This window comes from Drosophila miranda, assembly GCF_003369915.1.
Source record: "Drosophila miranda strain MSH22 chromosome Y unlocalized genomic scaffold, D.miranda_PacBio2.1 Contig_Y1_pilon, whole genome shotgun sequence".
NCBI lineage: Eukaryota > Metazoa > Arthropoda > Insecta > Diptera > Drosophilidae > Drosophila > Drosophila miranda.
This window is the reverse complement of record NW_022881603.1, coordinates 13,697,059-13,712,396: the sequence shown is the minus strand read 5'-3', so window position 1 is coordinate 13,712,396 and position 15,338 is coordinate 13,697,059. Positions and strand designations below refer to the sequence as shown.

General features: G+C 46.4%; 1 protein-coding gene and 1 pseudogene across 1 annotated transcript; one reads left to right on the top strand and one right to left on the bottom strand.

Moving 5' to 3' along the window:
- The first annotated feature begins 779 nt into the window (after positions 1-779).
- On the top strand, positions 780-3,166 carry LOC108159337 (serine/threonine-protein kinase hippo). Its single transcript, XM_017292534.2, has 2 exons — positions 780-2,194; positions 2,259-3,166. Exons 1-2 carry the CDS (start codon positions 916-918, stop codon positions 2,954-2,956), a joined length of 1,977 nt encoding a protein of 658 aa, XP_017148023.2. The 5' UTR covers positions 780-915; the 3' UTR covers positions 2,957-3,166.
- Positions 3,167-4,505: 1,339 nt separating this feature from the next.
- On the bottom strand, positions 4,506-6,450 carry LOC117191190 (annotated as a pseudogene).
- Between the last annotated feature and the right edge of the window lie 8,888 nt (positions 6,451-15,338).

Below are 15,338 nucleotides of genomic sequence, written 5' to 3'. Positions count from 1 at the left end.
CGTTGTCTTGTCGCGGCATGAATGCTTCTCGAGCCTTCTGCACATTTTCACCATATTCTTCTGGCGCCGCTTTTACTGCGTGTTGTGCACTACTGTTGTCTCTATCTATCTCGCGCTCAACCGGGACTGCAAAAATGTCTGCCTGCATAGTCTCGTCTGCGCTTGGCGCCGTATTTCCTAGCTCATGCGTGTCTTCCATGATTTTTTTCACTGCTGTACGTAATTATGTGTATGTTGGCATCTTGATCAAAATATACGTTATGTCGCTACGCAATATGTCGCTAAGTTCACTTTTGGTTTTCGCTCTTATGTCTGCATTGTTCATCGCAGTTTTTTTTTTTTTTTGGGCAAACCCCACACCTGATATGTAAACTTTTAATAGCACGGTTTTATTATATGTTCTTCTTTCTTGATCGGCTTATTCGAATGAATGTGTGTTGGCATATCGATACTTGTCGAGGACAAGTATCGATATATCGAGTACATTGGTATTTCTTATAATACTATCGATGAGTAAATCTTAAACTAATATTCAAATCTTATAAACTAATATTCATATCTTACAAGTTTAACTAAAAGAGGGTGAATCATTCCGAACACACTTACGTTTTATTCCGTGAACACTTACGTTTTTTGCTTTATATTGTTGTTGAACTTTTTGCTTTTGGACACAATTTCGATACAAATTATGTGGGCATGGCTGTAATATTCCACGGAATATAAAAATCGAGGAATATAGAAATTTTTAAAATGAGACGGTATATTTTGGTATTTTTCTGAGGCCGATAAATTCGATAAGGGCACAAAGGAACAAATGTGAAAAATTGTCGCTTTAAATTGGCAATTATATATTTAAGTGAAATAGATATATACGCGCAGATATATGTGCTTGTGTGGCTGAGACTGAAGATAACAATGGCCGGTAAAATGTCTTCCAGTTCGAATGGGGAGTTAAAGAAACTTTCTGAGGAAAGTTTACTACAGCCCCCGGAAAAGGTTTTCGATATTATGTACAAACTGGGCGAGGGAAGTTACGGGTCCGTCTATAAGGCGCTCCACAAAGAGAGCTGCTCCATTGTGGCCATTAAGCTGGTGCCGGTGGAGTCCGACCTGCACGAGATCATAAAGGAGATATCAATTATGCAACAGTGCGATTCTCCGTACGTGGTTCGCTACTACGGGTCTTACTTTAAGCAGTGCGATTTGTGGATATGCATGGAATACTGCGGGGCGGGCAGCGTTTCCGACATAATGCGCCTCCGCAAGAAAACGCTGACAGAGGACGAGATAGCCACCATAATGTCGGACACGCTCAAAGGCCTGGTCTATCTGCATCTGCGCCGGAAAATACATCGAGATATCAAGGCTGCCAACATACTGCTCAACACGGAAGGCTATGCCAAGCTGGCCGACTTTGGTGTGGCTGGCCAGCTAACAGACACGATGGCCAAGCGGAACACGGTCATAGGAACTCCCTTCTGGATGGCTCCAGAGGTTATTGAGGAGATTGGCTACGATTGTGTAGCGGATATTTGGTCCCTTGGCATCACAGCCCTTGAAATGGCTGAGGGAAAGCCCCCCTACGGTGATATACATCCCATGCGGGCTATTTTTATGATACCTCAGAAGCCACCGCCCTCGTTTCGGGAACCAGACAGATGGAGCACTGAATTTATTGACTTTGTAAGCAAATGCCTGGTGAAGGCTCCCGATGAACGTGCCACAGCTACAGAGTTACTGGAGCATGAATTCATCCGGAATGCCAAGCACCGTACCATATTGAAGACCATGCTGGAGGAGACCTGTGCCATTCGAGAACAACAGCGGGCCAATCGGGCTGCTGGCGGAGTGTTGGCCTCTAGTCAGGCCAAGAGTCTTGCCACACAGGAGAACAGTATGCTACACAACATGCAAGAGGAAGAAACGGAGTTCAACGGCACGGGCAAGACCTTCATTGATGATCCTGGCACTCTGGTACCTGAAAAATTCGGTGAATATCAGCAAAGCTCCGCTTCAGATGCAACCATGATATCGCATCCGGAGCCAGACTTTGACGAAGGCACCTTGGGACCGGGTGGAGTACGAGGTTTGAGCAGGGCAACGGCAACCGGCGCGACTGCTGCGTCTGCATCATCACCTCTGGATGTACCAGCAGTCGATAGTGGTACGATGGTGGAGCTGGAGTCAAACTTGGGTAAGGAAAAACCTAAGACTAATAACAAAAACACAAAGTCTAAAAAAATTTAATTGCTTTTCAGGCACAATGGTGATTAACTCTGACTCGGACGATTCGACAACGGCTAAGCGCAATGACGATCAGAAACCTCGCAACCGGTATCGTCCTCAGTTCCTGGAGCATTTCGAACGTAAAAATGGGGGCGATGGACGGGGCGACGACAAGTCGGCGGCTACAGAGTATTCCCCAGCGGCAGCCGAGCAGCAGCAGCAGCAACAACAGGAGGAGCAGCATCTGGCCAGTGGAGCCAACGATTTAAACAACTGGGAGCACAACATGGAAATGCAGTTCCAGCAGATATCCGCAATCAATCAGTACGGGATACAGCAACACCAGCAGCAGCATGTACTTATGGCCTATCCACTGATGAATGATCAGCTCATTGCCATCAACAATCAACAGAATCTTCTGCGCAACAATGCCACGCCCCTCGCTCAGCAGGGACACCCGGCTGTGGCTGCAGCTCAACCGCCGCCCGCATATCAGAATCAACACATGCACTCGCAATCGCACGCATATGTGGAGGGTGAATTTGAGTTCCTTAAGTTTCTTACCTTCGACGATCTAAATCAGCGTCTTAGCAACATTGACCACGAAATGGAGCTGGAGATTGAGCAGTTGAATAAGAAATACAATGCCAAGCGGCAGCCCATTGTGGATGCCATGAATGCAAAGCGCAAACGCCAGCAGAATATCAATAATAATCTGATTAAGATATAGAAAAATCGACTCACAACTTTGCAAGGCAAATGAAAATAGAATTTCAACTCACAAGACCCTTTGCATTGGGTGCATTCTTCCATATTGATCATTCAATACATTGTAGAGGGCTCGAAACAAAACGCAAGATATAAAAACAAAAGCTTTATTGTAAAATGCAGTGAAAACAGGAAAGAAATGTGGTTATAAACGTCGTCGGCAAAACATACATACATACATATATTAAATAACACACGAACATTTATTTCCTCCTTTTTATACCCGATACTCAAAATGAGTATTGGGGTATATTAGATCTGTGGTAAAAGTGGATGTGTGTAACGTCCAAAAGGAATGGTTTCCGACCCCATAAAGTATATATATTCTTGATCAGCATCAATAGCCGAGTCGATTGAGCCATGTCTGTCTGTCCGTCTGTCCGTCCCCTTCAGCGCCTAGTGCTCAAAGACTATAAGAGCGAGAGCAACGATGTTTTGGATCCAGACTTCTGTGATATGTCACTGCTACAAGAATATTTTAAAACTTTGCAGAATCGTAGAAGATGACTATATCTTCTAGAGTGCAAAATCTGAACCAGATCGTATAATTATTATAGCCAGAATCAAGAAAACAATTTCATTTTTTCTCGCCCTGTCTCTAACACACACGTAGCATAGCCGGCTTTGCTTAGAGTACAACATTAGCGCCTAGATCTCAGAGACTATAAAAGCTAGAGCAACCAAATTTGGTATCCACACTCCTAATATATCGGACCGAGACGAGGTTGTTTCAAAATTTCGCCACCCCCCCTTCCGCCCCCGCAAAGGATGAAAATCTGGGGATATTCACAAATCTCAGAGACTATTAAGGCTAGAGTAACCAAATTTGGTATCCGCACTCCTGTTAGATCTCACTATAAAACGTATATCTGAAAATTTCCACAATATTGAGGATACGAGAAAACTAAAAACGCAGAATCATAGATAATGATCATATATATCAGATTGCTGAATCTGGATCAGATCAGATCATTTTCATAGCCAAAAGGAACAAATCAATTTGCACTGGCTACGCAGCGCCCGACGTCACGCTCAGACTGATTTTCTGTCTCTCTCGCACGCACTCCTTGTCGTGTCGTTTAATATTAGCGGCGTCTGCCGGAGGAGAGCCATACTGACTTAGTATCGGGTATAACTGTAGAGTTGCGGTCTCCGCAGCAACTCACAACGTTCCCCCTCGTTCCGTATTGATTTTGTTCAAAATTTTAGTTTTTGTTTCGTTTCATAATTTATATGATTTCGGACTTCATCTATCTTCCAACGAAGACATTCTCGAATTAACAAGATATTTTTGCATCTCGCAGCTGCCTGCATTATCTACTGCCTAAGTCCACTCCAAATTGATAAGACTCCATAAAATGTTCTTCCCGGTTAACTACTATTAACCTTAATCTTATCCTATATACTTTTATACTTTTACTTGTGTCATCACACACACAGAAACCCGTCAAGCAATAAATATAAATAAATACGTTTTTACAACGCATAAAAATGAATATTTTTCGAAGGTATACATATTTATCAAAGCAAAATGCACTGAAGCACTCACATTTATATATATACTAGTACTTTTAGATCTTATAACTAATTTACCTAATAAATATATAGTAATATATGCAAAAAAGCTTATCAATACAAATACCTTTGTATAATATACCTATTCTTTCTTTCTTATTAACGTTAAAACCTTACAGTCCACATTCAAGTCGTTGTGCTTTGATAATGTTTTGATGAAGGTAGATTTAACTATGGTTAAAGCGCAGCTGTCATTCAAATATATACTTTGTCTAGTCTTGTATATCCATTTCTTCAGTCGCCTGTTGCATGTCCTGCAGCTGTGCACGCAAATCGTCCGGCAAACTATGCTCGTTCAAGGCACTTGGATCCTCGCCATAGACGACAATCTCTTCAACATCTGGGGCACGTGGTAAAAATTCCACATCCGTGTAGAGCTTGCCAAAGATGTGACGGGCATTGGCAATGGCATCATAATAGTCCATCTCGTAGCTAGGCGCGTCTGTATAGTAAACGATATCATCCGCGCCACCTTTATCCGGTTGTGATTGCACAGTAAGCGTAAAGTATGAACTGAATATGATTTCTGGATCGGCGTACTGGAAAAGCTGGAATGTAAATATCCTTAGATCGGCCTCAGGATCATCCGAAATAGCGGGCGTAGTCAGAAGGAAGAGGTCTGCAATTGATTTGAGTATAAGAATTAGTTATACTTTTAGTTAGGTTTGCGATTGGTTCTTACACAATCCCTTCGGGCAAGCTCCAGAATAGTGCGAGAGCTGGATGAAGATGGCTTCCCGCGCTCCTTCATTGTCCATCAGACGGAGGATATTAACACCACCGCCACCTTTATTCAGCGCGTCGTTGCCCAAAGGAGTGGAGGATAGAAAAAAGCCGCGAGATAGATGAGGTCGCATCACGTAGTCGCGCGATGCTGGCAGATTTCTAGGAGCAAAAGTTCTTCAAGTTGGCGTCCACGCTACAGTCATCCACAGATCGTTTCAAGCAATAAATGCCCCCGTATACAGCACACTGACGACAGAAGCTTTGAGGAAATTCCCCACACCCGTACATGGGATAAAGAAAGGGCGTGTTGCCATAACGACCGAGGCTGCGTAGAAATCGTTGAGTGCGCAGCATTCCCTCCTCAAAGCTAGTGTCAGGACCACACATGGCAATGGCCTGCATCACGCATGAGGCAATCTTCTCGGTCACACGATGCGCCTTCAGATAGTCGAAAAACGTTCTGCCCCGGAAGGCCAGAGTATCCTCATTGCACGCGTTCATAAATTTTATCAGCAATCACTTCTCCACTATAGTCAACGACTTCGTATTAAAGATATCACTGCGCGAACAGGGTACCGAAACAATCGTTCCGTTCTGATGCATACACACATTATCCACGGCACGGAATTCCGTATAACGACAAATGTTGGACTTGATAAGCAGCTGCACCAGCTCTCCAGCGGAGTAGAGAACACGTGGGCAGAGATCAATGCAGAATCGACGCGACATGGCCAGCACTGTCTCCCGGGTCCATAGCTGCCCAGTCTCTACTTTCATCTCTTCCGTTTCTGACGTGGGAGCAGTGGCAGCAGATTGCCCGTGCCAGTGGTAGCTTCCATTGCGTAGCGTCGAGTGCGGTGCAGCTTCCCTGGCCAACAGACTTATCAGGTCTTTAACGCCTAATGAACCCCAGACATTACCGTAGTAGTCATTGATGTCTAAATGGAGCACGGACTTGCCCACCCGACTGGCCGCCGCGGCAATGCAAGATTCAGTGAAGCCTGAAAAGGGCGTCCAGACTTGTATGACTCATACGAACTTGAAGCTACAATTGATATCCAGCTTACTTGTGCCTATGACTATTAGGTCAAACTGCTCCGGCAAGTCATCCGCCATTACAAGGGAGAGCTTGTCGAGGATCAAATTATTTTTTTTTTTTTTTGGTTTTAAATCATCTCAAGGTTGATCGGAATTTTGATCGTAGCACTGTAGCCGCATTGATCAGATACTGTTGATGTAGTTTGGCGAGTTTGGCAGGTCGGTATATAAAAAAAAGAGAAAAAATTACTTAACTGTTTTAGAAAATAAACTGAAATTACTTTATAACATGATGAAGAAAAAAGGGGTCAAAAGTTTAAGTCAGAAGTTTTGATGAAGATTGCCAGCTCTCTGAGATGTAGCGGCTCTTTTTTTGATTAATAATTGATGTAAATTGTTATAATATTTAAAGATTTTGAATTTCCTTCTGAGCCCGGCAAATATTTGGCAATCGAAGATCAGGTGTTCGGCATATTCAGTTACATTGCACGTTTCGCAGATATTTGAGTCAATTGCTTTGATTCTGTGTAGGAAGACTTTTGTCGTTTGTGTATCCCGTCATAAGTCTGTTAATGGTCTTGATGCTTTTAGCATTCCATTTAAGAGAAAAATGCCAGGGTTTACTGGGTATGTCTGGAAATATGTCTATGAGGCTGGATCCCTTCGTCCTACACTTCGTCCTGTAGTCCTAATTCCATTTGTATACTAAAAAGTTCATAATTTCTCTTTGAGCCTCCTTGTAGCTGTATTTTATATTTATTGTAAACCCCTCACTTGTAGCAGCCTTTGCTGCTATGTCAGTCTTTTCGTTGATGGCCACACCCTTGTGACCAGGGACCCATAGAATGTCAAGTTTCTGAATGTCTGATTGGTTAATTATGTTGTGAATATCATTCACTAGGTACGAGTCTGTATTCTTATTTTTAATTAAATTAATAGCTCCTAATCCATCACTTAAAATCACAGCCTTTTTATACTCGATACTCAAAATGAGTATTGGGGTATATTAGATTTGTGGTAAAGTGGATGTGTGTAACGTCCAGAAGGAATCGTTTCCGACCCCATAAAGTATATATATTCTTGATCAGCATCAATAGCCGAGTCGATTGAGCCATGTCTGTCTGTCCGTCTGTCCGTCCGTCCGTCTGTCCGTCTGTCCGTTCGTCCGTCCGTCCGTCCGTCTGTCCGTCCCCTTCAGCGCCTAGTGCTCAAAGACTATAAGAGCGAGAGTAACGATGTTTTGGATCCAGACTTCTGTGATATGTCACTGCTACAAGAATATTTCAAAACTTTGCCCACTTCCGCCCCCACAAAGGGCGAAAATCTGTGGCATCCACAATTTCGACGATACGAGAAAACTAAAAACGCAGAAGCGTAGAAGATGACTATATCTTCTAGAGTGCAAAATCTGAACCAGATCGTATAATTATTATAGCCAGAATCAAGAAAACAATTTCATTTTTTCTCGCCCTGTCTCTAACACACACGTAGCATAGCCGGCTTTGCTTAGAGTAAAACATTAGCGCCTAGATCTCAGAGACTATAAAAGCTAGAGCAACCAAATTTGATATCCACACTCCTAATATATCGGACCGAGACGAGTTTGTTTCAAAATTTCGCCACACCCCCTTCCGCCCCCGCAAAGGATGAAAATCTGGGGATATTCACAAATCTCAGAGACTATTAAGGCTAGAGTAACCAAATTTGGTATCCGCACTCCTGTTAGATCTCACTATAAAACGTATATCTGAAAATTTCGCCCCACCCCCTTCTGCCCCCACAAAGGACGAAAATCTGTTGAATCCACAATATTGCAGATTCGAGAAAACTAAAATCGCAGAATCATAGATAATGACCATATCTATCAGATTGCTGAATCTGGATCAGATCAGATAATGTAGCCAATAGGAACAAATCAATTTGCAGTGGCTACGCAGCGCCCGACGTCACGCTCAGACTGATTTTCTGTCTCTCTCGCACGCACTCTTTGTCGTGTCGTTTAATATTAGCGGCGTCTGCCGGAGGAGAGCCATACTGACTTAGTATCGGGTATAACTGTAGAGTTGCGGTCTCCGCAGCAACTCACAACGTTCCCCCTCGTTGTAATTATATTTAAGACATAGGTTAGGTTAGGTTAACCCGGACGGCCCTCAGCGGGGCCACGCATAGGCCAATATGGGCCCTAGTTATCCGGATGGGGGGGTGTATGAACCTTCGCGGGAGCGTTAATGTGGTTTTAAAAGTCCCCGAGAATCGAGGTGTTTTTAGCATAGGCCAGCAGTTCCTGTGGCGTCCTTTTGGAGGCATCTTCCAGTGATGCCAACACTGGGGCGCCCAGGTATCTCCTCCTTGCCCTTGAGAGAGCCGGACAGTTGCAGATGAGATGTTCCAGGGTTTCGATAGCCCCAGGTTCCTCACATTTCCTACAACTGTCACTGTTGGTGATGCCTAGCTTTGCTGCATGTGCAGCAGCCAGACAGTGACCTGTTAGTATTCCCACTAGCAATCTACAGTCCTTTCGTGGTAGGTGCAGTAGGTAGTGGCTAAGTTTCTCGTTGCGCTCCTTGCACATTATCTTCGAGGTTCTGCAGGTGGTGGTACTCCTCCACCTGCTATCAGTCTATGCTCTAGCCTGCTTCTCTAGATCGCCTTACAGCGTTCTGAGGGAGACAGGCACGTTCTCGGTTCTCCTATTCTCCAGCCCGACGCCTTCCTTAGCTAGTACGTCCGCCGCTTCGTTTCCTTCGATGCCCTGGTGGCTGGGAACCCAATAGATCCGCACTGTCTTTGTCGTGCTTAGGATGTCTAATGCCTCCCTGCTCGCCAAGACACTTCTGGAACTGACCGCGGACGACTGCATGGATCTTATCGCCGCTTGGCTGTCGACGAATAGGTGGACCGCATCGTGTGCTCGTTCTGTGAGGAGAGCGACCTCCGCTGCTTTCCCGATGGCAAAAACTTCTGCCTGGAATATGCTGCATTGGTCCGGTATCTTATACGACAGCCTTATCTCAGGGTCTGTACAGTATAGGCCCGCTCCTACTCCTCCGTCCATCTTGGAGCCGTCTGTGTATATATTGAGGTGCTCAATTTGGTCCCTTCCAATTTTCCAGTCTTCAGGTCCCAAAGATGTGGTTGTTTTGACGTCAAGGCAAGTTTGGGGGGTGCCTTTCCCGCAATCAGGCGAGCGTGAATGTCCAGGGGGTCGATTCCGAGTACAGTTTCGAGTGCTTTTGTTGGGGTGGCCCTCATCGCCCCTGTAATACAGAGCAGAGCCTGTCGCTGAGTCTTTTCCATAAGCTTATGGTATGTCTTCTTTTCAGTAGCCTGCCACCACACTAAGGCTCCATACAGCAGAGTTGGTCGCACCACCGAGATGTAGATCCAGTGCATTAGAGCAGGTGACAGGCCCCATGTGCTGCTGAGCATCTTCTTGGATGCATAAAGCGCAATGGTAGCCTTCTTCACCCTTTCCACTACATTGGGCCTCCATGCCAGCTTGCTGTCCAGTACTGTGCCTAGGTATTTCACCTGTGATTTTGGAGTCAGCCTAGTTTGGTCAATTTTCGGGGGGGTCCATATCGGTACCTTGTACCTCTTGGTAAAGAGGATGAGGTCCGTCTTGTCCGCGTTGATACTGAGTCCTACCTCTTCCGCCCTCTCACGTATCTCCCTGAGTGTACGTTCCATTAAGGAGCTGAGGGTCGATGGACATACACCCGTAATAAGTATGCTTATGTCGTCTGCATAAGCTGTTATCTTTGGGGCCTTCCTTTAAAATCTCTTGATGAGGTCGTCGACCACCAGATTCCACAGTAGTGGCGACAGGACTCCACCCTGAGGTGTGCCTCTGTGTGCCCCCTTTACCATGGAAGCAGTGCCCCACTCCGATTGCACCCGTCTACAACTTAGGAGGTTTTTGATCCAGACGTTGATTGCAGGGTGTATGTTATTCGCTTCTAGGCGACTTGTTATTGCGGTTGTGGCCACGTTGTTGAATGCTCCTGAGATGTCCACAAATGCTCCCAAAGCATACTTTTTGTTGTGAAGGGCGCTCTCGATGGTGGCTACTAGCGAGTGTAGTGCCGTCTCCACTGATTTCCCTTTAGTGTAGGCGTGTTGGTTTGTTGACATCAGTCCCTCTACCTCATTCCTGATGTGCAAACAGCTTTTCTAGTGTTTTTAGTATAAAGGAGGTAAGGCTTATCGGTCTGTAATCCTTGGGACTCACATGGCTGCACTTTCCTGCCTTAGGGAGGAAGACAACTCTCGAGGTTCTCCATTGGATGGGGATATAGCCCGTACTTAGGCATGCTGAGTATATTGCGAGGAGCCATGGGGTAATAACCTCTTTGGTCAACTGCATCATGGCTGGGAATATCCCGTCCTGTCCTGGTGCTTTTATGCCCGCGAAGGAGTCTATGGCCCAGTGGATTCTCTTAGTGGTTAACAGACCTATTGGAGGGTGCTGTTCCTCGGTTGCTAGGTCCTGATGCTCCTTGGCGTCAGTGACCTCGGTGCATCCAGGGAAGTGCGCCTCCATTAGTGCTGTTAGGGCTTCTTTACTGCCCTCTGTCCACTGTCCGTTGTCTAGTTTTAGTTGGCTCTGTACTGTGGGCTGCTTTGAAAGCAGCTTCCGAAGCCTAGCGGTTTCGGGCACTTTCTCGATGTTGGAGCAGAAGTTTCTCCACGAGTTCCTTTGTGCCTTACGTATTTCCTTCTTGTAGCTCCTAAGTAGGATTTTATATTCCTCATTGACAATCTCTTCGTTCGCTTGTTTGGCGATCTTGAAGAATTCCTTGAGGTTGTTCCTTTGGAGAGAGAGATCTCGGTTCCACCAGAGTGGCTTGGACCTCCTCTTCGTTCTCGAGGGTTTTCACGATGCATGGTAGGCGTTCAGTAACTCGTTGGATAGGGTCTTTAGGGACTTCTCTATATCCTCCGCGGATTTCACTGAGCCCGGATTCGCGAGCTTCGAAGTAACTGTCTTTTTAAACTTTGCCCAGTTTGTGTTCCGGGGGTTTCTATAGACTGTTGTCTTCGAAGGGTGTTTGAATTCGCACTTGAACTGAATGTACTTATGGTCTGAGAAGGATGGTCTTTCGAGGACCCTCCAGCTAGATACCGTAGTACTGTTTCCCGTTGCAAGTGTTAGGTCTAGCACGTTGGATGAGGTCGGACCTACGAAGGTGTGCTCCTCCCCAACGTTTGCTATATATAGATTAGTTGCTAGAATAAAGTCTAAGAGTGACTCACCTCTGTCATTGATGTCGGTGCTTCCCCACACATTGTGGTGGGCATTGGCGTCCGTTCCGATGACGAGTTGATAGTTTTTGGTGCCGGCTTCTGTCACCAGGCTCCTGAGTTCGTCGGGTGGTGCGGGTCTGTCGTGAGCCATGTAGCAGGAAGCCACCAGAAGGCGCTTTTCCTCACTTTCCAGCATCACAACCGTCAGGTCATCCGTGCTGTAATGAGACATAAGGTAAGCATGGATTCCCTTTCGTACGAGTACGACGGTTCTGTTCCTGCTTACCGATGTTGAGTAGAACAGGTTATGATTTGAGGACTTTAGTCCGGCCACTGAATTGCCTGTCGCAATCCAGGGCTCCTGGACTAGAGCTATGTCGGCGAGCCCTTGCTCCATGGCGATGAGGAGCTCCGCCGACGCTACCTTGCTTTTATGCAAGTTGAGCTGCAGCACACTCAGCATGGGTGGCTGGCTCACTTGCACCTGACGGGTTGACTACCAGCGTCAGGTCACCGTCTTCCTCTTCTTCGTCTTCAAGCGCAAGACCCTGGGCGGCCTCCACGATGGACTCGAGACCTAAGTCCTTTTCCACCTCGCCTGCCTGCAGGGTATGCGCGTCCTTGTCCTCAGGGTGGCGCTTTTTGAGGCGCAGGTAGACGCTACCCATGCCCCACGCCATCTTCCCGAACTTGGGGTATAGCAGATCCTCTGCTTCCTTGTTTATTTGGAGGATCACACATTGGCCCCCCTCGTTGGGTAGTGGGCTACCAATGTGTAGGATCCTCCAATCGGCCGTTGGCACGTCCGCGTTTTGCCGCTGAAGGAGCTTCAGCGCTCGGTCCCCCTGGATTGTGATGGGGAAGAGTACCTTCGCCTTAGGCTTGGACGGGATAAGCTCCCGGTCCACAACCTCCAGCTTTGCCCCCTCCCACATCGCCTCCAGTTGGCAGACCGTACTCGGCAGCCACCTTAGGGTTGGATCATCATTGCACTTCAGGATCTTAACCCCATTTAGCCACCCAGCACCATCGAACGTGGGCATTGGGGCCGCGGGATCTTCCTCCATCTGTGCAAAAAGTGCGGCGACGAGACGCGCGTGCACCAGCTTCCACTGTGCCGCTGACATCTTGCCGTTTTCCTCGCTGTGGTCGATGAGTGCCACGATCCGATGTCGTTTGGTCACATCGCTCACCTTCACTTTCGGCTTCGTTGGCTTCTTGGCCGCTTTCGGTGGAGGGGCTGCACTCTTGGGCCCGCGTTGCCGCTTGCTCGCTGGAGTGTCCTTAATGGCACTCTCAGTGGAGCGTTGCCTCTTGGTGGCCATCATCTCCTCCACCTTATTGGCATATTCGCCATTCGACGCCCTCATCTGTGGCATCTGAGCATAATGTAGCCGACCCTCCTCTACTCTCTGCTCGGCCCAGGCTAGCTTGACCTTCTCCTCCTGGGAGATGTCTGCTTTACCTTGCAGCCGGCTTTTGATGCTGAGGGCCGCTTTGTATTGCGCCTTGGCCTTCATCCCCTCCTTGGAACGCTTCGGCCCTTCCCTACGCAGGGAGCTGGTGCCTGGTTCCGGCGGGGGCGGGAAGGCTCTCTTCATCCGTCCTGCTTAGAGAGAGCACGCTCTCCAGATCCGTGTCTGTATCGACTACGGCATCTGTGCGGCTCAACTTGCAGGCTACGGAGTGAGTTGTTTTTGTTGTTGTTGTTGTGGCAGTAGCATTACAACTGACCTGGCCTGCTCCCGCCAAGTCTGAGGTGTGACCGCTGGCGACACGCAGAGAGGACTGCTCCTCCCCGTGCCCGCCGGTGGTAGCAGTCACGCTTTCCACCGACGTTTGGGTTGACATCCCAACCCGTGCTTGCTCCTTCTTCGTCTCCATAGTTGGCCCGAGGGTCCATACTGGTTAATATTTTTCGGGGGGACCACCCCCTAGCGTTTTAGGCCTGACCGCCAGGCACCTCTAGCCATGTCCCTGGTTCGGTTCCCCCGACTTTGAATCGGGAAGACGCCGGACCATAGCCTTAGCTAGACACTGCATTACCCCGGACAGAGCAAGCGACAGTGCATTACCCTTGTCCGGGGTAATGCAGTGTCCATTGCCCAGCCGGCACCCTCGTGGAGGGTTCAGCTAGAGGATTTTCGCCAGCCATTTAAGACATAGTTCGCAGGCCTTTTTAAGGCCTACGAGTTCGGCACCTACTGAGGATAATCTGTTTTCTATTTTGTACTTGTGGATATTTCCACTAGGCCATTCTACTATTCCTATGCCACATGTACTTTCTGTAACTGAGGCATCTGTTGATAGAATGTTCCAGTCGTCCTTTCTGTACTTGTTCAGAATCTCATAAAATATAGTTTTTATTTCTTCATTCGAGTATTCTTCTTTACCCTTAGTTAAAAATTTATCTAATACATGGATTTTGTTACATGTGTTAACACTATCACAGTCTTGAGTGTTTACAAAGATGGAATTAAATTCTCTTAAAGTACGTGTGTAACTCGTATCCGCTTTAGAGCGTATTAGCTCGTCAAACATTGTTGGATTGAACCTTTTAATTTAAAATCAGTTCTTTGGCTGTAAGCCATATTGCCCTGAAAACAGGTGGCATTACACCAGCGAGGACAAAAATTTCGTGTTTGCTTGTGTCAGGTGGCACCCCAACACACCTTCTGAGTGATTTAGCTTGCGCTATTTCTATATCTTTGCTTGCTCCAGATCCCATGTCTGAAAAACTTGTGATAGCATATTCTTGTTTTGTTCCAATAAAAGCTTTGAAGATGTTGGTACTTGTTTTAGGTTTTAAACCTGATTTGATAGTAGTCGCAAGCTGGAGGAGTCTGTTGCCTTTTTATACCCGATACTCAAAATGAGTATTGGGGTATATCAGATTTGTGGTAAAAGTGTATGTATGTAACGTCCGGAAGGAATCGTTTCCGACCCCATAAAGTATATATATTCTTGATCAGCATCAATAGCCGAGTCGATTGAGCCATGTCTGTCTGTCCGTCTGTCCGTCCCTATTAGCGCCTAGTGCTCAAAGACTATAAGAGCTAGAGCAACGATGTTTTGTATCCAGACTTCTGTGATATGTCATTGCTACAAAAATATTTCAAAACTTCGCCCCGCCCACTTCGGCCCCCACAAAGAACGAAAATCTGTGGCATCCACATTTTTAAAGATACGATAAAGCCAAAAACGCAGAATCGTAGAGGATGACTATATCTTCTAGAGTGCAAAATCTGAACCAGATCGTATAATTATTATAGCCAGAATCAAGAAAACAATTTCATTCTTTCTCGCTCTGTCTCTCTCTAACACACAGGTTTCATGATCGTTTTTGCCAATTGCAAAATATGAGTTCAAGGATCTCAGAACCTATAAGAGCCAGAGCAACCAAATTTGGTATCCACACTCCTGTGATATCGGACCTTGACCGTTTCGTGTCCAAATTTCGCCACACCCCCTTCCGCCCCCGCAAAGGACGAAAATCTGGGGCATCCACAAATCTCAGAGACTATTAAGGCTAGAGTAACCAAATTTGGTATCCGCACTTCTGTTAGATCTCACTATAAAACGTATATCTCAGAATTTTGCCCCACCCCCTTCCGCCCCCACAAAAGACGAAAAGCTCTTGCATCCACAATATTGCAGATTCGAGAAAACTAAAAACGCAGAATCATAGATAATGACCATATCTATCATACTGCTTAATCTGGATCAGATCGGATCATTTTTATACCCAAAAGGAACAA